This window comes from Mytilus edulis, chromosome 8 (genome assembly GCF_963676685.1).
Source record: "Mytilus edulis chromosome 8, xbMytEdul2.2, whole genome shotgun sequence".
Taxonomy (NCBI): Eukaryota; Metazoa; Mollusca; class Bivalvia; order Mytilida; family Mytilidae; genus Mytilus; species Mytilus edulis.
The window spans coordinates 2,766,974-2,792,641 of NC_092351.1; the positions used below are offsets into that span (position 1 = coordinate 2,766,974).

Genomic DNA, 25,668 nt, shown 5'->3' on the forward strand with positions numbered 1-25,668 from the left:
TGGAAACCAAGTTTTTCATGTAAGAACAGTGGTTTAAGTTATACTCTGTAAAGCAGGTTGGCTTAATGGCAATGCTTGTCTTGCTGAAAGAAGATAGGTTGAAGTTTTCCTAATACTATGCTCACAATATCTGACGGTGCCTATAGATCAACGATGATTTGACAAGCAGTTTATAAGATTTAAAGTATCAAACTTTGATAAACCTAAGATACCTAAATTCGATTCATTTTAACTTGGTTGAAATGTTGTCTCATTAACAAGTTTCCTATTGCATACATAAATAATTATAAAACGAGCAATTTCCTAATCAGATAAATGATCTTTTTGTATATTATGTGAATCTGAATAAAAGACGCTATTTGAACGAGATCTTGACATTACCTGCACAGTTTGTCCGTGATGTACGAAGCATATTAGTACTGGGTAGTATAACGTCAAGACCTATACACGACAGTAAATCACAACAGTCTGTACAAGTCAAATTCATTGTAGATGACGTCGTAGGCAAGGGCTGGGTTCTCTCTAATATTGTAGATGACGTCGTAGGCAAGGACAGGGTTCTGTCTAATATTGTTAATGCTATGAGACATATGTTCACTGATCAAAACAAAAATATAGAAATCAATTAACAAAATGTGAGGTAATACATATTTCAGTGAGAAAGCACCTTATTATATCAGCATTACACATAATACATCTATAAGCGTACAAAATTATCTTTTCCAGCAGTAACAGGTAAGCTCATGCAAAGAGATACTTGGTATCTGATCAAAGCGGACACTTAATGATCAGGAATGTTAGATTCATGACAAAAATTCATCGACAAAACACAAGGGACATGCACACTACAACTGATTTCAAATCTCTATTAGTAGATAAACAGAGGTTACTAACAATTAATGTAAACATTTTAACAACAGGCACTTAATTCTACATCATCAATACAACAGACGACAAAAACACAGGTACAATTTAAGCCTGCTGCTTGTCGCTACTCAAAGAAAATTCAAAGTTAAGAATTTGCATATGATTGATGTGTATTGCTATATTTTCGGCCGCAGTACATGCAAACAGATTTTGTATGCAACACTATAATACGCTTAAGACATATGGTAGTCTACAATGAAGGATTCAATTGAGGTCAGCATGGTTAAATTGAATAAAAGCACATATGAAAGTATTTGTACCAAGTCAGAAATATGACATTTGTTATTGCTATTTGTAGGCACTCTGTCCGCTAAAGTAACGTCGTAATTTTACGATCTGCCGTCATACAATATTTAGTTTTGTATTGCCACTTGTTATCGTAATTGCAAATAGAATTACTGGGTTGAGTTAGAAAAAAATTAGATGCAAAAGTAAATGAATATTTAAAGAATTTTTACATGGTTTTATATTTATTGATATACAGTGAATGAAATTTGCGTCCTGTCAAACAAAACGTTAATTTTTAGACGACGTTACACTTTTCGTTTATTTTATCGGAACAGACTTTATTTTGTTAAGCTGGCGCGCCATCTATAAACAACGGATATTTATAGCAGATGACTCATTGTGATGGAAAAGTTTCCGAGATTGTACTGTCTGATGCTCCTATCGTTCGGTAGGCCTGTACGTTTAAAATGTAAAATGTTATCTTTCTCTTGAAAACGTACGTAAATAAATTGGAGCTTTTCAGAGAACATACTTGAGAACTTTGTTGAAATGATCCCAAATTTTTAGCTTGATCTGGCTTTCAAGTGCAAAGCGCGAACCAGGCAAACTATATATGCTGATGCGTTTTACGGAATTAGTCTACAACGTCACGTTGTGCTTTGTAACGTTTCCTCATTTGACGATTTGTGTAATTCCGTGAAAATGAAAGCCATTTGTGTTGGCCAAAATGTAAACAATCATCGCAAAAAGTATGGCAGCCCGGAACCAAAGAAGCCGTGAATGTTTGATATTTATTACTTGGATTGTAAAAAGTAATATAGAAATATCTAGGCCAAATTAAAACAGCATACTCTATGTAATATCTGATTGAAACGGAGACGGCCGAGTTGTTTGTCAGACTGTCTATTTAGGGTCTGTCTATTTATATCCCGAGAAACTATAGTCTATTTCTTATTTAACTTTCACTTTACGAGTCTATCGGGGATGTGTGTTATTTTAATGAGAATCACCAAAGAGTTGAGGCAGTGAATGTTGGACCTCACACTACAACACACTGCAGTTAAATATGCCACCTTCAATTTTTTGCTATATTCAGGGGCGGATCCAGACATTTTAAAGGGGGGGGGGGGGGTGTTCAAACTATATGCTCCCATTCAAATGCATTGATCGTCAAAAACGGGGGTTCCAACCCCTGGATGCACCACTGATAATACAGAAAAAACTACCAACAAAAAATAAATATAAAAAAAATATTTTGAAGGCGTTTTTTTTTTTTTTGCTTCAAGAAAACATCATCGACTCAGATTTAAAACAGCTGTATTTGTTTAATAAATTCGTTTTCATGAAGTGTTCTCCTTTCTGATAAAATAAACAAGTATTTGTTTATCCTTATAGATATTAGATGAATTGCTAAGATTAAAGAATATATTTTAAAAACATGTGCACTTTTAAAAAGAGACTTCAAAAACAACTAAATTCAAAAAATGACCAAATAAACAAGGATACTGCTACAGAAAAAAATACTTCATTTAATGTATAATGATACACTAATGATTTGCCAATAAGCCAGTAGATAATGGTAGTATGATTATTAGACATGAACAGCAACCCAACAAATATATGTAGCTCTTAGCAAGTGAAAAACAAAGGCCAAGTTTTAATATGTTATAACAAGAAAATGTGGGCTTTTAGATTTTAAATTTTTTATTACATATGAGTATCAATCTAATCTTGAGATAAAATTATTATAATTTCTGTTTAGATTTAATACCAGCCGCTGTACAAAACGCACAAGAATTAAGAAAATATGATGATGCTATTTGATTTTTTAATTATATGTAAGTAATACTATGCTTTATATAAATATTTTTGTCAATACATGTATCAAATATATATTTTATTAAAAGCAAGTCCCCGAGTGCAAAAAACACAAGAAGGTGTCAAATTTTTAATTATTCTGTCACATGTGTGATTTGTGTCAATGGTTAATTGGTGTTTAATGCCACTTTCAGCAATATTTCTATATTTTGTAGTAGTTGGTTTTTATTGGTTGAGTGAGAAAATAATGCTTGAAGAGAACCAATATCCAAGATAGTAAAACTGACAGGCTAGGCTAACTAAGTCAATTAAGATTATAGTCAAACTAAAAGGCTTTGAAATTCACAACCTTTGTGTTGACAGATAGTGATAGAGAAGTTATTTACTGAAGACCATTTGGCTACTGAAACCAATTGCAATAAAACAGTTACACAACAATGTGTCATAGAAAAACATACAGTCTTTATCTATAGCACAAGTTAAATAAAAAAAATGCTGAGTTTCCGTTTTCTTACTTTAGTTTGCCGTAAACAAATGTTATAAAACGAATAGATATACAATGCTTATTACCACAAAAACCAGATCATGTTTAAAATTGGGTGGCGTCACTTTTACCATTCATGACTTATGTTCCTTTTTAAATGAAGCAATTACTTAATCTGTTGGTTTAATTCTCTTCCTCTTGTTTGCTTCAACTAAATGTTATGAAATTTATACACAATGCTTATAATTACATAAGGGCCTTAATGAAATTAATCCTGCGTCTGTATAAATTGGAAGTTGACTGCCTCTGGTGCATATTGTTACAGGCAAGGTATTTGCGGCCTAAAAACAAATTCTCTAGTTAATTAAACCATGTTCATTTACAAGAATAGCCTAGTACAAAATAAATGTATAGAAAAACCTCTGAAATCGCCTTCAATATATTTTTCTAAATCAACTTTGAATTAATTTGAACAATTGACTTAATTGAAGAAAGCGGGGTGTTATGTTTACAATGTATACTGATCCCCAATTTGAAAAAAAGATATTCTCAATGCTCAGATTTTTTCTTTTTTCCCCCATTTCAATTACAATAAAGTAGTGTTATAGAGAATAATGTTTGTGCTTTGCACGTACAATATTTTTGACTAAGAAAAAAAAATTATATGCCCCACTCACGATAGTAGAGGGGTATTATGTTTTCTTATCTGATCATCCACTTGTAAGATTGTCCGTCTGTCCCTTTTCATGTTTAAGTTTTTGGTCAAGGTAGTTTTTGATGAAATTGAGGTCCAATCAATTTGAAATATATATAGTTCAAATGTTCCCTATGATATGACCTTTCTAATTTTAATGCGAAATTAGGTGTTTGACCCAAATTTTACGGTCCACAGTCACTGAACATACATGTAGAAAATGATAGTGTGAGTGAGACATCCATGTACTTATTGACACATTCTTGTTAGATTTGTATTGCTTAATTACCGGTGTATTATATCATTTAACCCATCATTGGTTATTTTTCTTCTATTTTTATATGGTTATGTTTGTGACCTGTATATGAGAACACACACAATCATGCACATAAAAAAACCTCATATACATTTTTGAAAGTCATTTGATACATATGAATTATTTCAATTGAGTATTTATTTTTTATTTTTGAAGTAGAAATGGAGAATTATCCTTACCTAGTTGACTAGGCTCTACTGATATGATAGATATGCCAATGTCTAACTTGGAGATCTTCATTAAGTTGGGAAATGTATCAGGTAGGTGGTTATTCAAATATGTCATCAAGAAAAAATTGAAATTAGTCATATGTTGTCGAGACAGTAACCAAACAACATGATCATATAATCAAAATTAAAAACAATTTGATAGTAATATTTAAAAAAAATGCTTTAAATGGCCTTAACAATTACTAAGTAGATGTATTCATGTATGTTGTAGAGTTAAGCTGAAAGTATTTACTAGTTCATTTGACTGGAAAAAAACTGATCAATAATTCAGGTTTTACAAAACAGACTGGACAAATTGCAAGATAGCAATTATGGAAGAGTCACAGTTGAAAACACATAAAATCTATGAGAACAGCTAGCAACTACTCATAACATTTTTTTTTTTAATCCATTTGATATTTGTTGTCTTGATTCTAAACTTCCAGTAAACTTTAGATATTTAAATATGGAAACCACCCAACAGCACACACTAATTTCAACAATTTTATTTTTTGGTATTGTGTGTTTTTTCAGATCATGCCGATGTAGAAGTAGAAGAAACAGCAGTGAAAAAAGAATGGGCCTCAGAGTCATCATTTTAATAAACATTTCGCTTGAAATTGAAATAAATCTATTTTTTTCTTCATTATGTATTACAAATATGAGCATATGGATAAACTTCAATGAGACAGCAAGCCAGCAGCACAATCCCAATAGCTATTTGGAGGTCTACTCAAACTTCATGCAAAAATGAAATTTGTGGTTTTTCAATATAAATTAAATTGAAAGTTTGCAACTCTTTGAGGCATTGGTGCAACTTGCACGGTTTCAGAATTATAGCTTCAGAACTTGTTTATGAATGATTTATTTATTCCATATTTAAGATGAATATGTCAGTATACAAAGAAGGAGATGTGGTATAATTGCCAATATGACAACTGATTTTATATGTTTTGAAATATCTTGTATCGTTATGTCTTTCATCCCACTTCATATTGACTTCTTCTCTCTTTTTTATTATATTGGTTTCGATGGTAACTGAGTGATATTACATTATGTAAGTCATTTTTCTTTAATTTCTTGTATGTTTTTATTAAAAAGTATTCTTTTAAAGAGTCATTGCATTTAAAGTGATATGCATTGATCAGAAGTTTCCTTGGTATGAAATATTGTTATTTTCTGAACTTCATGTTTTGCTGATATATGATGTTGGGCTACTGCCACAAACTTGTTCATGTTCTTTACTGTCCTGAAATAATCTAACAATTATTCAACAGTGATTACTTATATGTAATAGAAATTACTTACTAGGTATATCAAAAGGGCAATATGCCAATTATTTAGTCTTATTGCCATATGACCGAAAAGAGCAGATTCCTCCAGGGAAGAAAACGCGCCAAAGGGGGAGATAATGCCCTTAAAAAAAATCTGCCGTACCGATGACAAAAAAATAATGTCATTTTTTTACCAGGCAATAAGTATGCTTCAAATTGGTGTACACAAATAATCATTTTCTGTTAGATTAGCAAAAGCTGCAGAGTCACTACTGTTTGATTAGAGACTTTCCGTTTTGAATTTTCCTCGTTTTTTTGCGTTATTTAACTTTTTGCAAATATTTTTATTATTAGTGGTATTATTTGTTTCAACATATTTTGTTTTCGAAATGTATGAACAAACTTTTTTTTTATCAGTTTTATCTTTTCAATTCATAATTGTTTTGCTCCCATGGTTTAATAACTAGGAACAGTAAGTTTATACAAATATTACCTGCATAAAGAACGCTATTTGTCCAACAGAATACTATCTTTAATACGTAGGTGAAACAAATCTGATCACGTGATCAAAACTTCTTCACTGACCGCAGAAGATACACTATAGTTTCTAATGCCCCTATTTATATTGGGTACTGTTTTTATTTTTTATCTCATATATGAATACCTTATTAATCACATTATCAGAAATCTGATGTATCTTACATTTATCATATAACTAATATTTCGAAATAATGCATATTTAAATTTTACTACAAAAGTATGTATTGGTAAATATTTCGCCTACGTACAAGATTCATTTCGAAATGTAAATCATGTGTTAGTGTGATATCTTACGTCAACACTTTTATTGTTGATAAAACGCTATCTTTTTATTTAGCTTAATCATCCTAACGCCTATGTATTCTCTCATTAAATTGTATACAATAAACAAGGTCGCACCAACAGCTGTTTATTCTTCTGACCAAATTGTCAACATTTGTTTGACAACCACACCAATTATGTTTATGTACAGACTTGGTTGTCGTTGGTTCGTGCCACTTGTTTCGTTATAAATTAGCCTGAACGTTTTCGCAATTGAAATGTTTGACACTTTTTCATGTCGGGGTCTTTCCAAGCTGACTTTACGGTATGGGTTTTTTGCCGTACGCTTGCCTATAATTGCTTACATACACTTCATTGATGTTTGGTTGATAGTAGTCTCATTGACAATCATACCAAATTACCTTACCGTTTTAGCCATGGCGTTGTCAGTTTTTTTTTCTAAATATGAGTTTGACTGACCCTCTGGTATCTATTATATTGAATATTTGAAGATTCGTTATATTATACAAATAACAAGCAAAAATATCAATTGTCACATACGTTTCCTGCCTCAATATAATTACCAGAACAATTCATAATTTACTAATTACTTCAGATATGTTTTATACGTATTGACTAAGTATGAGTTGAATAGTAAGTTTATCGTCCCCGAGATGCAACTATTGCCCTGTTGGGACAATTAACCTAAAATTCGTACAACTATCGATACTTTGTTTGATGTTAAAGGTGTCCTTTTTTTCACATGTTTTAATGTTATTTCTGTGAGTTATACCGAAGGCAAAGTACATATCCAATTATCAACCAAAAAAGGAGAATTTCTCTGAAAGCACCGTCTGTAGTGACAGAAATGCGAATGGACTAGTGTTGACAATGCTGGGTATGCACTGATTTGAAACGACCTCATTTGTTAAATTATATCGAACTGACAGTAGAAATTGTTTGGATCCCAGACTTTGAAAAAAGAAATCTAGTATAATTTGATCAAACAACATCATTCCAATTTATCTATTTTTATTTAAATTGAAATATCAAAGCTGCATGGATGAGTTGATTCCAGATCTTTGATTATTTCTATTTATGTATTCCCAAGTGTTATAGACATATAAATCATAAGTTAGAGATATTGTGTAAACAATGGGCTATTGTTGTATCATTGACGCTAACGCACGATATCATCTCATTTTATGCATAAGAACATTAAATTTAATCATAGGCAAACATCAGGGATATCCAAATCTAGCACGTTGCCTTCGTGTATTCGGTTTGCCAGTGCTTGTGTTTGAAGCATATGGAAATATGAAGCCTCTGTGAAGACTGTTGTCATATATTACTGTGTAAAATCATTAAGTAAATAATATTAACAAGCTAGCATGGTGTGTAGTTACTACACGACCAAGTATTATATATAAGTAATAGGATTGATCTTAATCTTGATCACAATGATAACATGTGTACAGCGTTCGTCTCTTCCATTGATGGAGAGATACAAAAACAAAAAACATTTGCTTAGCAACTCGAAAACTCGTACATAAAAACATTTAGAAAAAAAGCATACGAATGCGAGCTTAAAACATCACAACCAATACAAAATACAAATAAACTACAATTATTGGAGGATATTCACACAACCTTATCAAAGTCGTTTCAAGTAATTGTTGTTTTTTGGGGTTTTTTTGGTATTTTTTAAAAACCAAAATGTTTAAAATGAAAAATTTATTTACAACATAAGATTTAGCACCAAATGTATTTATTTTTTGACGTTATTGAAATATATAACAAATAAATCACATCGAGAAGTCCGCTTTGCATCACACTAATGTTATTTAATGTCATATGTTCAAAGCTATTGTATTCCATATGAGCATCACACTGATGATTACAATATACAAGACATTATACATTTGAGCTGATGCATTGGCACAAAACGAATATTTCTCCTTTTGTAATTCCATTGATTGTTCATAGTTTATACCAATGTTGTGACTGCAGTTTGTAGTCTTTAACAGCGATAGTACACATTGAGACATTGTACTAATTGTCCTGTAACCAGAAAATTAATGAAAAATTACAAAAACGGACACTTAATTGTCGCTTTATAGATTGATAACAAATTTTTCTGTGTTGAGCTTACATAACGTTTTTGTTTGCTCATCTTTTTTTTTTATTTCATGTTTGTCGAGCCTTCGACGTTAGCCGTAAATGCGATACATAGCAATCCTACATACCGTCGGCGTCGGCGTCGGCGTCGTCGTCGTCGTCAGCGGCGGCGGCGGCCACAAATATTCACTATGTGATTAAAGTTTTTGAAATTTTAATAACTTTCTTAAACTATACTGAATTTCTACTAAATATGAACAAAAGCTTTATGATCATAAGATAGTATCCAGAAGTAAACTTTGTAAAAATAAATTCTAATTTTGTGTAAATTTACACATTTATATTGATTTATAAACTATTCTGGATTTTTACCAAACTTGTACAGAAGCGTCTTACAATCAACAGATAGTATCAAAAGGATAAATTATTTTGATTTTTTTCCTCATTTTTGTTGAGCTTGTGATTAACAGCAAAAGTAGGCGACACACTGGGTCTGCGGAACGCTTACGTTTTTTTTTTATGTAGATTATGAATTCGTTTTAGCTTCTGTGATAACACAAAAACAAAACTGGTAAATACTACTTTGGTTGTTTATGAGTTTTATGTGTTGCCTTAGCGGCGGAACCACAGCTCTTAATATAAATGTCCTTCATCCAAAAAATAAAAGATAAATACATATCTGTTTCTTTAATTTGAAACTTTTGACAAAATTAAAAACAAATAATGATAATTTGTAGTTATACCTGCTATGCTTAGGGTATAATGTACTTACTCGCATACGTTACTGTTTGTATCTCTCATAGCATTCATGTAAGGAATCTGACATCTGTTAAGATCTTCTGATCCTATACTACTGTTTGTCAAACAAGAAGATACAGCTTTCATCCCTGTAATCATAAATCTATACATAAAAAGTAAATTAACAAAAATACCGAACTCCAAGAAAAGTTCAGAAAGGAAAGTCCGTTATCAAATGTCAAAATCAAATACATCAAACGAATGGAAAACAACTGTCCTATTCCTGATAGGCAATTTCTTATAAAGAAAATGAAGGATGAACCTTAATGATAGTCAAGGTATTAGATTGATTTGTTTAATGAGTATAAAGTTGCTTCTAAACGTGAAAAAAGAGACGATAAATTTAATAATGTGAACCTTATAAGATATCTCATTTTGAATGGTGAACCATTGAATGATTGATGAATTTGTGTTTTAATTGACAATCCTATTTAATTTAGATCGGAGTCGAATGTGCATGTCAAGTGCATTTGTTTGAAATATACATCAATTCTTACCCCTACCTATTTTCAATGATGCGGTATTGCTATATATTATTGGTGATATAATATGTTATAATTTATATTATAACATAAACTAACAAGCATGGTAAACGAGATAAACAAAAAAAAATAAAGTATATTTATTTTAATCATTTATGGTTCAATTGTGTCAAAATCCGCTTAGAAATTTCGCTGTTGAATTTTCTACTTGCAAGTGAATAATTCGATTTCATTGAATCCGTTTTTATGTATCCTTTCATTTAACTCTTAGTTATAGATGAATAACGTATGCACTATGGGTGTTGAGGTATAAAAAGGAAACAGAATGTTCACGTAGAAGTGAAACGATGGTAAATTAGTCGATTGACTGATTTGATCTACAAAAAATCATTGTTATCAATATTCATGTTTATAAAGCTGATATGACCGTCCACAATCTTCGAAGGTCATCTCAATGATTTATTAGATGGCGTCTAGAATACACACGACGCTATGATACATATTATCGACTTCATGTCACGTAAATTGTTTATTTTAGAATTGTTATAATTTGGATATACGTTTTAGTATGTTATAAATGAAATGTAAGAATTTGAGTCAAATCGGTAAAATATAAATGTGTCAGCCCATTTTTATACTCTATACACATGCACACTCATAATGTACCCGTCTTGAGCACCTGAGATCACACCAGTTTTTGGTAGGGTTCTTCTTTGCTCAGATTTGGTGCTCTGTGTTATGTTTTGTGTATTGTTGTCTGTCTGCTAGTCTCTTCCTTTTTAGCCATTGCATTTTCAGTTTATTTCAATTTATGAGTTTGAATATCCTTGTGGTATCATTGCCTCTCTTCTAAAACAAACATGTATCACCTGCATTCTTGCAGTTGAACATATATTCAGGATTTTGAACAAACCTTAAAATAAATAGAATGCTGATCATTGCTAAATACATTCTCACCTTCTTTTTGTTTGCAGAGTTCTACAAAGCCTTCCGCCATCTTATCAGAAGAGGGTATTACGGAGACAAGTTTTTTCATGTAGGAACAGTTTTTTAAGTTGTGCTTTGTAAAACAAGTTGGCATAATGGCAATGTTTGTCTTGCTGAAAGAAAAAGTTAAAGTTTTTAAACTTTGATCTAATTTTACTGACCGACTTTAGAAATGCAACACTATATTTATATTTTGAATTCCCACTTTTAAATATGCAATTTTTATTAAAACACACATGTGAACAGAAACTTCTGTCGATACTTCATTGATTTAAGATATTGGCAGTTCAAGGTTGAATTGATTACGTCATTTTTAATTTTCAAATCATGTGGTATACATTGATCCCCTATTATCCCCCTTACCAATAAATGTGTCACCAACAAAAACAATGACTGCCTGTAACCAACACCAAAATGATTGTCAAAAAGGTCAACCAATTCTAGTCGCGGCATGTTTTTGGTTCTTTTCTATACCTTCTGATTTTGCCTGTGTTCCACCCATAACAATGGGTTTTCACAATTATGCGGTTGAAACTTTAAGGTTTTTAATATTTTTTCTGCAGTTAATTTTTTGGCAGTTCAGTTTATAGGAAACATTTATGGCATGAATCTGTGCGCAATGACATTCTGTAATTTGATTAGCAGTTGACGTTGCGGCTGTAAATGTGTCTCGCAAGTAACGTCGTGTAATAAGATTCCATTGACGTGGCATTGTCACTACATGTTGATCTGATTATTGATGGTCGCATCAACAAATCCCGTCTACCTTTATCGTTGTCGGAATTGGACAGTAAGACGAGTTTCTGGCGTCAAATTGTTAGGTTGCAGCACGTTCGCTTTAAGACATTTGGTATGTTCAATCACGTTCAATAATTTTTGGATAAAGTTGGCAACTAATTTTGTATTAATGTAAATTTGCAAGTGATTAATTAAATAATTATATGTTTATATAGTTTTGGTGAATCTGAATTAAAAATGTTTTTTGTCAACGAGATACTGCTATTACCTGCACAACTTATCGGTAAAGTCCCCAGTACTGGTACTCAGTGGCCCACTGTCGAGTCCCATACATAACTGTAAATCACAGCAGTCTGTACAGGTCAATGGATCTGGTCTTGGAGATGACGTCGTAGGCAATGAGTTGGTCATATCTACGATTGAGAATGCTATGAAACATATTCTCCCTGAGTAAAAGAAAAGAAAATTACTTGAATTTGTATAATCTCCAAGATTTCATTATCGATCAGTAGAATAGCAAAGGTCAATAACAATCAGTTCAATGCAAATATTTTACTTTATGTCATCGGTATTACAGGCGGCAAAAACACAGGTACAATTAAAACAATAGTTTATCAGTTTATCATGCCATTCGTATGTGCCTTTTCACCACTTCGTATGTGACGTCATTGTTATGACTTTTTGCGTTCAGGCCTGGTTTGTCACTGAGTCGGGTGTGTCTATTTTCTGTGTTGGTCTTCAATGTATTATGTATTCGGGTTTTGTTTTCTGTAATTAGTTAAGGTGAGAGGTACGTAAATGAACGCCTCTAGCGGAAAACGGGAAAATCGGCGTTTGTTGCTATGGGAGTTATCTCCCGTACACCAGAACAAATATTTTCAAGATGTCGGAATATATTCCGCTTCGTCTGAATAATGGTCAATTTGTTGGAAGAGTACTAAATGTATCTCATCAAAATATAGCTAAATTGAAAAATGTAAAATGAAATATCTTGTAAAATTTAAACAGTGCTTTCCTCCCATGAAAATGAAAGAAACTTGGCATGTCGTGATGGCCGAAGAGCGACTGAATTGGGTTTACTGTCCTTTACTAATACTAGCTGACCAACTTAAAGCTTGCATAAAAATTATGTTTCTACAAAACTGTATAAAGTACAAAGAATGGATCTCGGAACTAATTTGTTATAAATACCTTAGGGTAACTGTCCTTACATGCACTTACTATACTCCGGTAATCGGCAAAGATCAGAGACTTAAAAAATCGGGAATGTTGATACGTGACGTGAAAACGAAATGTAGTATATATTGATAAGAATATCATAAACACGTACATGCATTACACACGTAAACTCCCACAATAACAAATTAAAGCTTACACTATATATTGTCATTTTATTTATTGAAATTCCATAGCAAACTTTGTCACGGACTTGCCGCATTCAGTCATTTGCATTCAAAGAAATAAATTTTCCCAAAACAACTGTCAACGTGAGTGAAAACGGCTAGGACGTATTCAATCCTCGACACACAAAAAGAGGTTAATTCTTATATTTTTTAATTTGATATTCCTGTTATAACTGTTATATATATAACCATAAAAATGATTTTCTCATATAAATATAAACTGTCTTTCAAAATGAACGAACATTTAAAAGAAATGAATACGCGTTGCTTTTCCGTCAATTTGAATTGAATGAAACATTTTGAATTACAAGCTCCCAGCGGCAGGGAAAAACACAGATCCGCTGATTGAAAATTACGGCTTTACCGCCACTTCAAAAATAAAATAATTAGCAAAGTATATATATATATTATACTGAAGATATAGAAATGTCTGCCTGCATCAATCAATTCATTTCAAATTGCGCAAAATTTCGGAATTACAGTTATTTCGATTTCAGTTGATACTGTTTATATATTTATACATGTGCAAATGCTGCTATAAAAAAATAGAATAAGAGGGATTTTTTTTGCTTTAACCCCATGAAAATTATATATCAAAAGAAAGGAAAATAATACCTTAAAAACATTTCATTTTTATAGAAAAATCGTAGGATTGGTTTAAACTGCAGAATAAATAAAGCTTGGAATTTCTTATTTTTGGTTCAAATTTGACGTTATGTCTATGTACTTTATGTTGTTTCATTACCATTTTCAAATGCCTGGAACTCGGAAATTAGATCGGTGACCAACTTAAATTTTTCGATTTTTCATTATCTTTCAATAAGTTCTACGTGCATACAATTCCTTTTAAAAATCGCAGGACAAGCCATTTACGTACCTGTTACCTTAAGACGTCAGTTTTATCATGTAAATCTTTTATATTCATTTGATAAAATTTACTGTTTGCAATAGCATAAATTGTTCTATATAATACGGATGTTCTTATCACAAGCAGAAAGCCCTAGCCGTATTTGGCACAACCTTTTTCAACTTTTGATCATCAGAGCTGTACAACTTTGTACCCCCTTTTTTGACTTTTGAACTTTTATATCTGGGCGTGACTGGTAAGTCTTGTTTGGACGAAGCGCGTTTTTGACGTAATGAATTTTAAACCTGATGCCTTTTGTTATCTATTATTCATGTGTTTCTTTGCCTAATGCGTTCTCCTATTTATTTGTATTGTAGTCCTGTGTTATTATGTTATTATGTTGTCATTTTAATGTTTTATTTAACAATGCCATCAAAGTGCGAGGTTTGGCATGCCACAAAACCAGGTTCAACCCATCATTTTTTCTTTTAAAATGTCCTGTACCAAGTCAGGAAAATGGCCAGTGTTATATCATAATTTGTTTCTGTGTGTGTAACATTTAACGTTGCGTTTCCGTTGTGTCGTTTGTTTTCTCCTATATTTGAGTGTGAATTCACATTACTATAAGACGTGTCACGGTACCTTTCTATCCCAAATTCATGTATTTGGTTTTGATGTTATATTGGTTATTCTCATCCGATTTTGTCTAATGCTTACTTCAGGTTAAAGTTTTAGGCGAGGTAGTTTTTGATGAAGTTGAAGTCCAATCAACCTAAAACTTAGTATACATGTTCGCTACAGTATGATCTTTCTAATTTTAATGCCAAATTAGAGACTTCCTCCTTTTTTATGGTCCACTGGACAAAGAAAATGAAAGTGCGGATGGAACATGGAGCATACTTGTAATGCGGACACATTCTTCTTTTTCATTTTTTGTATTTTTGCATTTTTTTTTATTTATTCGTCATTACGTTTTAGAGGTGGCTTATGGTTTGTTATTCTCATATGATTTCCCCCTTATGTATCTCGCTTTTCGGCATTGTTATGTTTTTCCTTTCTTTATTTGATATTTGGTTACCTAAGTTACTTTGATCTATGTGAAAATATCATGTTGTTCTATCATAATGCATTATAAATTGTTTTTCCACAGCGCAGTAGCTAATAAAATTTATTCATATATACTCAATAGACCCTGGGAAAGAGAACTAAGCATTCATAGCGTAACATTTCGTATATTGACCTGCAAATATCTATTTCCAGTGACCTCAGGTTCTGTTTAATTGTTGTTATCCGGCTTTTTTCGTTTTATTTATATAGTGTTTAAAGACATGTTAAAAGCGGTCAATTGGGTTAAGAAAGGCAACATCTATAATTAAATTTAAGGGAATTCAGAGTGGAAATTATATAATTACTTTCACATAAATCAACTGCGCTAGTAAATGTCTTGAAACCGATCATAATTAAATCTTAGCTAGTTATCGACTGAATATTAAACTTTGTTTGAGCAAAGCGTTAGATACAAGCAGATATCAGTTTAAGTTAGATCATATAACATAGTTTTTAGCAAAACGAACTCTTCCCGTTTGAGTCATCCAAAAACACTAATTATATTAGAATCAATGTAGTTCATATCATTATCAATAGCATCAGATTCTTCGAAGAGGCAACATATGAAACTTTCAAAATTTAAAAAAGAGAGACTCAAATATATGTATGCATGTAAGTTATGCCTGCAAGTGTTTTTAATTAATTTTAAGACTAAAAAGTAGAATAAAGAACTCTGTATTGATGTAAAATTATTTGAAAAACAAAATACGACGACTATCAAAATTGGGAAAAATATTACCTGCATAAAAAACACTATTAGCCCAAGAGAATACCATCATTATAAAGTAGGTGTCAAAATAATTCTGATCACCTAATATAAACGTCATCAAATGATAAAGAAAAGTTATCACTATTATAATATCTTACCCTATGTTTAAAGGTTGCTGATATAAATCTTTCAGTTCATAACCGAATTCTTCATCAGTAACAAAGCAGAGGAATAAATATAAAATAGCGAATTGAAAAAAAAAATTCAAAACGGAAAATCCCTTATCAAATTGGACAACCAACAGCTCAGACAAATCCAAAGAATGGAAAACAACTTTCGTATGTATAAATGTCACAAGTCTTGGATATCTTGCATTTATCATTTAACCTGATAACACCAAATAGGTTATACTATTATTATATAACTATTATTATAACTTGTTTCAAGTTAACACACTACTTACTGGTATAGTTTTTAGATTTAAAGGATAAATATTTCTATAGGTTATTCATTTAATTTACTAGTGTGGTATTTAACGTTAACACTTTTATTGACATTGTGTCAGACTTTTGTAATGCCATGAATTATCATTGATATGGTCATATTTATAAATAAATTAAAACGTAAATAAACTAATGATTTTCTACCTCAGGGATAGATTACTTCAGCTGTACTTGGCCAAATTTTTAGGAATTTTGGCCCTCAATGCTCTTCAACTTCGTACTCTATTTGGCCTTTTTGACTTCTTGGATTAGATCGTCACTGATGAGTCTTTTGTAGACGAGACGCGCATCTGGCGCAAATACAAAATTTACATCCTGGTATCTATAATGATGAGTTTATTAGATAAAGATTTTTTTTTTAAATAATCATCACCACGCGGATATATATCTTTGTTTGTTTTCAAATTCCTCATCTCAGTTCTCCCATCCTTTCAGTCCATTCATCCACCCCTGTATCCTCCCGATCAGTTTTTCATTTATCTGTTGCTTGTGTCACGCTGTCTACATTTTTAAGTGAAAGAAGGAAATTCGTATTAAAATGTCATTTTTTGTAAATTGTACAAATTAATGGTGGCCTTAGCCGTGAGATTTTAAATCGTTTTAATTATTTTATTTTTTTTTCATTTTTCAAATATCCATACATTAAAACATTCAGAATGGGTTTGCTAACAAAATCACACAGACGCTTATAGAAAAACAGCAACACTAATAAATAGAAAAATATTCAGACGATACACAGCATTATCAAAGTTGTTCATGTTATTGGTTATACTGTTGATTTGCCTCCTTTTTTTTACAAAAACCAAGATAATCAAAATTAACAACCTACAAAATAAGACTTACGATTACCTGTTATTTACTTTAACGAAATATAGATCAAGTGAACTACATAATGATATCTACTTTACTTCAAACTAATATTATCTATTGTCATAATTTCAAAGCATTTTATTCCACATTAGCATTAAACTGACGATAACAATATACAACACTGTACACATTTCAGCTGATGCATTGGCGCACAATGGATTATACTGTTTCTGTAATTTCATTGATTGTTCATAGTTTTTACCAATCATATCACTGCAGTTCGTTATCTTTAACACCGCTAGTACACATTGAGTCATTATGTCCGTTGTCCTGTAAGTAGAAATTTATTGATAACATTACGGAAAACATAACTTATTTTGTTTGTCGCTGTTTAGATATGCAACAACTATTTCATTGTGTGGTTTTCTATAACAGTTTTGTTTGTCTCTTTTCTAAGTTTATAATCCATGAATCATGTACTAGTTACTGTAAATACACTTGAACGTGTGCTGCATTAGCTCTGGGACAGTATCAACACATTTAATAGGGATATAAAACTAAGTGTTCGTAACTAGTGTTGTCTGGTACATTTTCAAATCGTTGATTTAGCTGATAACGAATACTATATCCGTTGTTTTTACCACAGATAAAATTGACCACATTATCTCATTATCATTGAACAAGCCGGGTAACATCTTAATATTTTGTACACACTCAAATGGAATTGACCTACAATCTAATAGCTTGTAAAGATTGATAGTAAAGATAATAATGGATGCCATTTAATTTAACACTATGGAATAGATAATTTGCGTCATTTAAATATATATATGCACTAAATCTCTATTCATGTTCGTTACATCATTTAATACAAATAAACTCATCATAGATACATGGATTCAAGTTTTATATATACGCCAGACGCGCGTTTCGTCTGCAAAAGACTCAGTGACGCTCGAATCAAAAATGTTTAAAGGCCAAATAAAGTAAGAAGAGCATTGAGGACTGAACATTTTTTTTTAAATTTTGCCTAATACAGCTAACTTAGGTAATCTAATCCTGAGGTAGAAAAGCCTTAGTATTTCAAAAATTTAAAGTTTTGTTAACAGTTAATTATAACTATTAACATATCAATGATAACTCAAGTCAACACAGAAGTGCTGACAACTGGGCTGGCGACACCTTCGGGGAAATAAATCTCCACCATCAGTGGCATCGACCCAGTGGTTGCAAATTAACTCATCATAGATTAATGGAATCAAATTTTATATATACGTCAGACGCGCGTTTCGTCTACAAAGACTCATCAGTGACGCTCGAATCAAAAATGTTTAAAAGGCCAAATAAAGTACGAATCTGAAGAGCATTGAGGGCCAAAAATTCCTAAAAGTTTTGCCAAATACAGCTAAGGTAATCTAATCCTGAGGTATTGTTTTTTATTTAATTTTTTCTCTGATTGAGCAAAAAGAGCTGTCATCTCTCGTAACATCAAATTTATATAAAATTAAGGATTAAGGATGTACTTGGGTAAAATTAAATAAATAAAAAATTTTGAATTTGTACAATAAGTCGAAAAAACATGAGTTAAGGAACAGAATTAGCTAAAAATATTGATTATATTCTCAAGATATTTGATTTTTTTTTAAATATGGTGGGCAAAGACTGACTGACTTTTACCTTATATGTGCATTGTTATATACTTACTCGCAGACGGTGCTGTTGATATCCTTCAACCCATTCATATAAGGTGTGGTACATCTGTCAAGTACATCTACTCCTACGGTACTGTTTGTCAAACAGGATTGTATAGCTTTCATATCTGTAATCATAAATCTTACGTAGTATTATTATTAAATAATTTGACTAAAATATGCCGAAAGTAGTATAGATATGACAAGAGGTATGACAAAATACCGAACTCAAGGCAAATAAAAAAAAGTTAAAACTTACAAAACTAAACGCTATCCATTAATAGGATCATTTTCAGATAAGTGAAAAACATTTATATAATTCAAGATTTGGAACGTGAATTTTGAAAAAAAGAATTACTTTAGAAAAACCCTTGGTTTATAGCAAGTTAAGTCTCCCAATTGTATGACAATTGATTACATTTTAACATGTGAATAAAATTTTAACAACTTATATATCTTTATTGCGGAATATAATCTTTTATCTGTTTTCCACAATAAGTATCTTGTTATTTTCTTTTACTTCTTCGTATGCTACATTTTCGTTTGTCCTTGTTCCGTGACTTTTAAAAAACTTCTTGTAAGGCCTATTCAAAAGAATCTAACGAACATCTTAAAATACTGTTTATAAAACTGACAACCGGATAAAACACACATGTATCACGTACATTCTTGCAGCTGGATAGACATTTTAAACTTACATAAAGATATAAAGGATGCTTATAATATTGATGCTCACCCTCCTTTTGTTTGCAGAATTGTGGAAATTCTTCTGCAATCTTATCAGTAGATGGCAACAAGGGGACCAGTCTTTTCATGTTGGTGCAATGGTTCAAGTTATGCTTCGTAAAACATGTTGGCGAAATGGCAATACTTGTCTCGCTAAAAAAATATTTAAAGGGACACAAGCTAAAAGATATGAAAAAATATGATTTCGTTTGGTTTAATCATTAACAAAAGTGAAATAATGAAATAAATATTTGTTTTTTGCAGTTAATTGGGTTGAATTTTGAAAAATAGGCAAATATATATCACTGATGAACTATTGAATTGCAAGTGAATAATCTGACCTAATTAAATTCGTATGAATGTCACCTTCAATTTAAACCATTAACGATAGATTCATTACGCTTGCATAAGTAGTGTTCAGTCATAAAAGAGAAAAAATGACATCATTGAAATTGAAAAAAAATGTGAACCATTTAGTTGACTGATCGGATCCACAAAATAAAACATTGATTAACTAATCTATTAACCCTATAACATGAAATCAAACAGACCTATGCGATCCAATTGCAAATAATTTAATATACTTATATTTATTTTTATGTTTATATCGCGTTATGTGATCTTCGGTTGTATTTGGAGGTCATCTTGATAGTTTATTAGATAGCGTCTATAGTAAAATACACACTTAATTGCTATATATATATATATATTATCGAATACATGCTCTGTTAACTGAATATTGAAGACTTAAATTACTTTGGATATACGTGTTAGTATGATGTAAATCAAATATGACAATTTTAGTCAAATCGGCGAACACTGTTTTGTTTGGCATCATCTTTTAATGTCTTTTTTTGTCTCTCGTTATGTCAAAGACATGTATAAAGTCAATATCATGACTAATTTGTTTAAAATTCGAATTTGACTCTGATGTGTTGTCTCGTTGACAATCTCTTTATTGTATGTGTAGATAATTTGTAATAAAAGATCAACAATAACTGTTCATTTTTTAGAAGAATCTCAAGTTAAAACCTTATCTTACCTGCACAAAAACTCGAAGACGTCACCTGTTATCATATTGTCCAGTCCCATGCAGGTTAGAAGATCACAACAGTCTGTACAAGTATAGTTCAGTGGATCTGGTCTGGGAGATGTCGTCGTTGGCAGTGAGTGTGATTTGGCTATCGCTGAGAATGCTATCAGACATATGCTCCCTGATCAAATGAAAAATAAATGAAAAACACTCATCATAGCTACTAGGATTCAAGAGTTGAGTAGTCCACGATGATAGAGCAAACAATTAATTTTTACTCCTTTTATCCTTTTCCCGACCTGTTAAACTTATGCCTTTATTGGTCAAAATTCGATTATGAAGACAGTCCTGCTTTCCTCTGAACTTCCGTTTGGAATGTCACAAATAAAAGTAATAAACTTATTTTTGTAGATGATTGGGATTGTCTACATATCGCCTAAAAACCATTAGAGAAGCTCACTCAATATCTTATCTCACTTCATGCAGTAGTAAAATCGATATTTTCTCCTTCTTTGATAATATTAAACAGAGGTAAGGCCATGCTATGAGTTCAGACGAAATCAATATTCATGTTTGCATGAAAAGCAGAGGGCATTCAAATAAACATGTATCGAGGATAACTGAAGCTAATCGTTTCATCAGTAGAATAACAAAGGACAATAATAACGACAACATCAAAACATTCATGTAATGTAGAAATACTTGTCCATCAATATGGAAAACTCAACTTTTAACTGTTTGCCAAAAAAGAGGTATTTTTGACTTTGTGCGCGCAACCCAAACAGGGATTGCTTTATATTGAACTAAACAACTTCTCGACACAAAGTAGGACAACATATTTATGCAAAGCTAATTATATCAATAAAACCCAAATCATCAATAGCGATTTGTTTGCAGTATTTTCCACAATTGATCATTCCTTACGGAATACTCCCCTCTCTTTTCAACACCTAGCCAAGTGTTTGATTGAAGTCTGGAGCTGGCATTTCAGTAATGTGTGGTATATCTTTATCAGATGCATTATTGTTTGTTAATGTTTGAAATTTTGCTACGTTTCTTTGTTTATCTATTCCAACAAGAGACTCGGACTTCTTTTAGACTGAGATTTAATAGTGTGTGATACTGTGTGTTTGTATAATTCCACATTCGCTAGTGGGGTGGGATCTGACAAAACACGTTTCAGACCGCCGCATTTGTACATCTCTCAAGTCAGGAACTTCGAGCCTATTTTAGTCTTAGATTGATGGGGTTTTTTTTATTTGGTTGCGGATTTTTATTTGAAGTATTTTTGTGATTTTACTTTTTTGTGTATGTTAGGCAGGTTAATTATATTAGTAGATCATCCATATCGCCGAACTAATATTCTTTATTTTTGAGGCAATCTGAAGCTCATCTCTGGCCAGTGTCAGAACTTTTCTGATTGTGACCTGGTACTTTGTCGTTGTCAGTATTGTTGTTTTTTTACACATTCATCCGATTTGAATTGAAAGCAGTAAAAGTCTGAAATGGCCTATATCTGTACTCGACTTTATTGATATTAAACCCGACAGGTCTTAATTCGGCTGAATTAAGCTAAATTTTACTCGATATTATTCAATCAAAATCTTAACCATACTAAACTGTATTGATTTGTATTGAACCAATATCAACGATATTGAAAATTGTCTGAACTAATACTCAACTAGTTTGAAACAGTCTTGACCAATTCTCGACCTTTCCTCGACTTCTGCACATCCAGTTCTCGACCTATTTTTTCAGTCGGAATCATTCTCGATCAACGGTAGGAATCATTTTCGAGCAACGGTCTGAACCATTCTTGACGAAATAACTTCTCCCTCCTTTTTTCAATTCTAAATGTTTAGATATTTTTCTTTTAAACTAACAGGGCAACGGTCACAATAAAAAAAAAGTAACGGCAGCAAACACAATTACTGAAATTGTTTCACCTTGCATCAGAAATATATATATCAAAAAGGGATAAAACAAAAATCCAAGGAATCATTAGAGGAAAACTACAAAATGAAACCTCCTGCTTGGAGCACCATCATAAAAATTATCACATCGGTCAAAGGTTTATCAATTGTATATAATATTCATTAAAAATAAAACGACATCCTGTTCAACTTACATCACAAAGACTTTTCAGTTCATTAGACAAAAAAAAGAGTTATTTTTGGAAGAAAAATCAGATTTCTTTTATATGTAAATTACACATGTACTGAAGGTCATTAAACTTTGTCAAATAAACTCATCATAGATACCAGGAATAAACTTTGTATTTACGCCAGACACGCATTTCGTTTACAAAAGACTCATCAGTGACGCTAGATCCAAAAAAAATAAAAAGGCAAAATAAAATACGAAGTTGAAAAGCATTGAGGACCATTAATTCCTAACGATTTTGCCAAATTCACCTAAGGTAATATATTACTGAAGTAGAAAAGCCTTAGTATTTCAAGAATTTAAAAGTTATGTAACTAGTTAATTTATAAATATGATTTTATCAATGATGATTCATTTCAGCATAGAAGTGCTGACTACTGGGATTATGATACCCTCGGGGAATTAAAACACCACCAGCAGTGGTATCGACCAAGTGGTTGTAAATACACTCATCATAGACAAAAGGATTAAATTTTGTATTTACGCCAGACGCGCGTTTAGTCTTCAACAGACTCATCAGTGACGCTCGAATCCAAAAAAGTAAACAGGCCAAATTAAGTACGAGGTTGAAGAGCATTGAGGACCAAAGTTCCTAAACGTTTTGCCAAATTCACCTAAGGTAATCTATTCCCGAGGTATTAAAAGTGTTTCTTATATGCTATATCTTTAACTCAAGCAATCAAACTTAATGTATACTGCAACTTTTGAACATAAATCCTTTTTTAAGGTTGGCTAGGATTAATATTATATCAAATTTCTAGTTTTACAAAAAAAGTGTCATCTTTCTTTGATTTGTACGCTGCTTTGATGTGTCATTAGTTTGACCCAACTAAAATTGATGAAATGCAAAAGATAGATACAACACTAGATCTAGTTTGGTAAAATACTTGGTCGAGTATGGTTCATGTTATGTCGGATATGGTTAAGACTGGACCGAGCATGTGTCAAACTCGGTCGCTAATTAATGTCTACGTCAAATATAGTTAAGATACGTATAATATTGTACTAGTCAAGTACCGTTCAAGTTCAAACTGAAATGTATGGTTCAGACTGGACCGAACATGCGTCAGACTCGGTCTAAATTGATATGACTACATCAAGTATAGTATAGACACTTATAAATTTGAACTGGTCGAGTATATGTCAAATACAAGTGCAGAACAAATTATATGGTTCAGACTGGTCGAGTAAAAAAAACAGATGTATGCTATTTCAAACTTTTACTGATAAAAATAATAATTAATTACTAGTCCCATAAATTTTTAAAAATGTTACCTGCATAAAGAACACTATTTGTCCAAAAGAATACCATCATTAATAAGTAGGTAATAAATCTGATGACCTGATATATCTTTTTAAATGACAAAGACAAGAATTCTCTACTTATAAATGATATATAAACTGATAATAATAAATCTTAAGATAATCTCCAAATTTCTCGTTAGTCAAAATATTACAAACCAGGAGTGTTTTACCTTCATCATTAACCTTATTCCTACTTAAAAAGTTTAAAGATAACACACTATATATTTGGAAAGATTTCGTTTTGTATGACAAATATTTCGCAATGTTGAGACACTAAGTAAAGATCTGAGAGTACTCATATACTGGTGTGATATCTCACGTCAGCACTTTTATTGACATTAAGATAATGAACTCGGGCCTTTTTTTTTTATCAGAATCAGTTTTTGTGGACTCAATTATTTGAATAGTAAACAAGTTTGCATTAAATCATCTTGTGGTTTGTTTTATCCATTGTTATAACAAGTTTGAACAGCACAAATTTAACATTTTCTTTTTCAACTCAGTGTTTTATATATTCTGAATGTGTTTTTAAATGATACTGTATTCGGAAAAAAAACTCTTATCAAAGGATTTATTTTTCTTGTCTAATTTTTAACATTTTGTTTAGTTCTAAAGAATAAAAAAGAAGCAAAATATAGCAAAGAGACATTCAAACTCGAACATAATCTGACAACGCCATTGCTAAAAAAGAAAAGGACAGATAGACAAACAATTATACGCTGAACACATCATAAAAAACTAAAGATTGAGCAACAGAAACCCAACCAAACATTAGGTTGAGCTCAGGTGTTCTGGAAGGGTAGGTAGATCATGCGTAACATGTAGCACTCGTCATGTTTCTAATCTTCGTATTAACCTGTTGAAAAGTCTTATTCGGTAGGCCATATTCGTAAAAACAAAGTGGGCGGGATTTTATTTTCGACAATTTGAACATATTCGTTATAATCTGCTTATAGGATATTCCATAACAGCCATCAAACGCGTGTTTGCGCCCCCACAGCTTTCGAATAGAAGCTTTTAAGTAAACAGTTTGGAACTCTTGGTTCAATAGCTTCCTTTAAGCAGCAGCCCGTCATCAAAAGAAGTCATGATAAGAAATGCAAGCTAATATCGTATCCACAGGGAAATTTATATTGCATATGCTGGTGCTGCTGGAATGATGCTACTTAAAAATGAATAGTTGCATTTTTCTACAATTTGTCATGTAGAGTCTTTTATACTTTGCTATGTGATATGGGTGCTGTTCATTGTTTAGTGACCTATAGTTTCTAACATTTACATTGTTTTGGTCAATTGAGGGTATTGCCTCATTACCAATCACACGGTAGTACCACATATACTTTATTTATTTGGTGGATGATTAAGTTTATATACAATACTACACTCGTACTCATAGTATGACAAGACATCTTTGATTTGAATGGTAGAGTTTGATTATATGTTGCAGTTCCTTTTAATAATCTTAGATTATGTTTTGAAAATATATCTTATTTTGTT

The 25,668-nt window shown here is 31.7% G+C and overlaps 2 protein-coding genes and 1 long non-coding RNA gene across 3 annotated transcripts; 1 reads left to right on the forward strand and 2 right to left on the reverse strand.

Annotated features, from left to right (window-relative positions):
• The first annotated feature begins 1,506 nt into the window (after positions 1–1,506).
• Positions 1,507–5,458, forward strand: LOC139486864 (uncharacterized). Its single transcript, XR_011655658.1, has 4 exons — positions 1,507–1,603; positions 2,918–2,993; positions 4,624–4,727; positions 5,211–5,458. It is a non-coding gene; the product is annotated as an uncharacterized lncRNA (long non-coding RNA).
• A 3,044-nt stretch (positions 5,459–8,502) lies between these two features.
• LOC139484579 (uncharacterized) lies at positions 8,503–16,069 on the reverse strand. The gene is made up of 5 exons (XM_071268353.1): positions 15,971–16,069; positions 12,143–12,320; positions 11,107–11,249; positions 9,642–9,756; positions 8,503–8,812 (listed from the first exon to the last, which is right to left on the reverse strand). The coding sequence occupies exons 1-5, from the start codon at positions 16,056–16,058 to the stop codon at positions 8,602–8,604; spliced, it is 735 nt and encodes a 244-aa protein (XP_071124454.1). The 5' UTR covers positions 16,059–16,069; the 3' UTR covers positions 8,503–8,601.
• Positions 16,070–17,376: 1,307 nt separating this feature from the next.
• LOC139484580 (uncharacterized) lies at positions 17,377–24,251 on the reverse strand. The gene is made up of 5 exons (XM_071268354.1): positions 24,142–24,251; positions 20,713–20,884; positions 19,681–19,823; positions 18,958–19,072; positions 17,377–17,583 (listed from the first exon to the last, which is right to left on the reverse strand). Exons 1-5 carry the CDS (start codon positions 24,179–24,181, stop codon positions 17,382–17,384), a joined length of 672 nt encoding a protein of 223 aa, XP_071124455.1. The 5' UTR covers positions 24,182–24,251; the 3' UTR covers positions 17,377–17,381.
• Between the last annotated feature and the right edge of the window lie 1,417 nt (positions 24,252–25,668).

Bases quoted from the DNA above. Each gene is read 5' to 3' on its own strand.
- LOC139484579 (XM_071268353.1), bottom strand. From the start codon at position 16,058: ATGACGTTTATATTAGGTGATCAGAATTATTTTGACACCTACTTTATA. The intron at 11,250-12,142 runs GTAATAGCAGTA...TTTTTCTTTCAG, and splicing joins TTTACCGATAAGTTGTGCAG to CAAGACAAACATTGCCATTA. The intron at 9,757-11,106 runs GTGAGAATGTAT...TTATGATTACAG, and splicing joins ACTCTGCAAACAAAAAGAAG to GGATGAAAGCTGTATCTTCT.
- LOC139484580 (XM_071268354.1), bottom strand. From the start codon at position 24,181: ATGATGGTATTCTTTTGGACAAATAGTGTTCTTTATGCAG. The intron at 20,885-24,141 runs GTAACATTTTTA...TCATTTGATCAG, and splicing joins AAATAGTGTTCTTTATGCAG to GGAGCATATGTCTGATAGCA. The intron at 19,824-20,712 runs GTAAGATAAGGT...ATATTTTTTTAG, and splicing joins GTCTTCGAGTTTTTGTGCAG to CGAGACAAGTATTGCCATTT.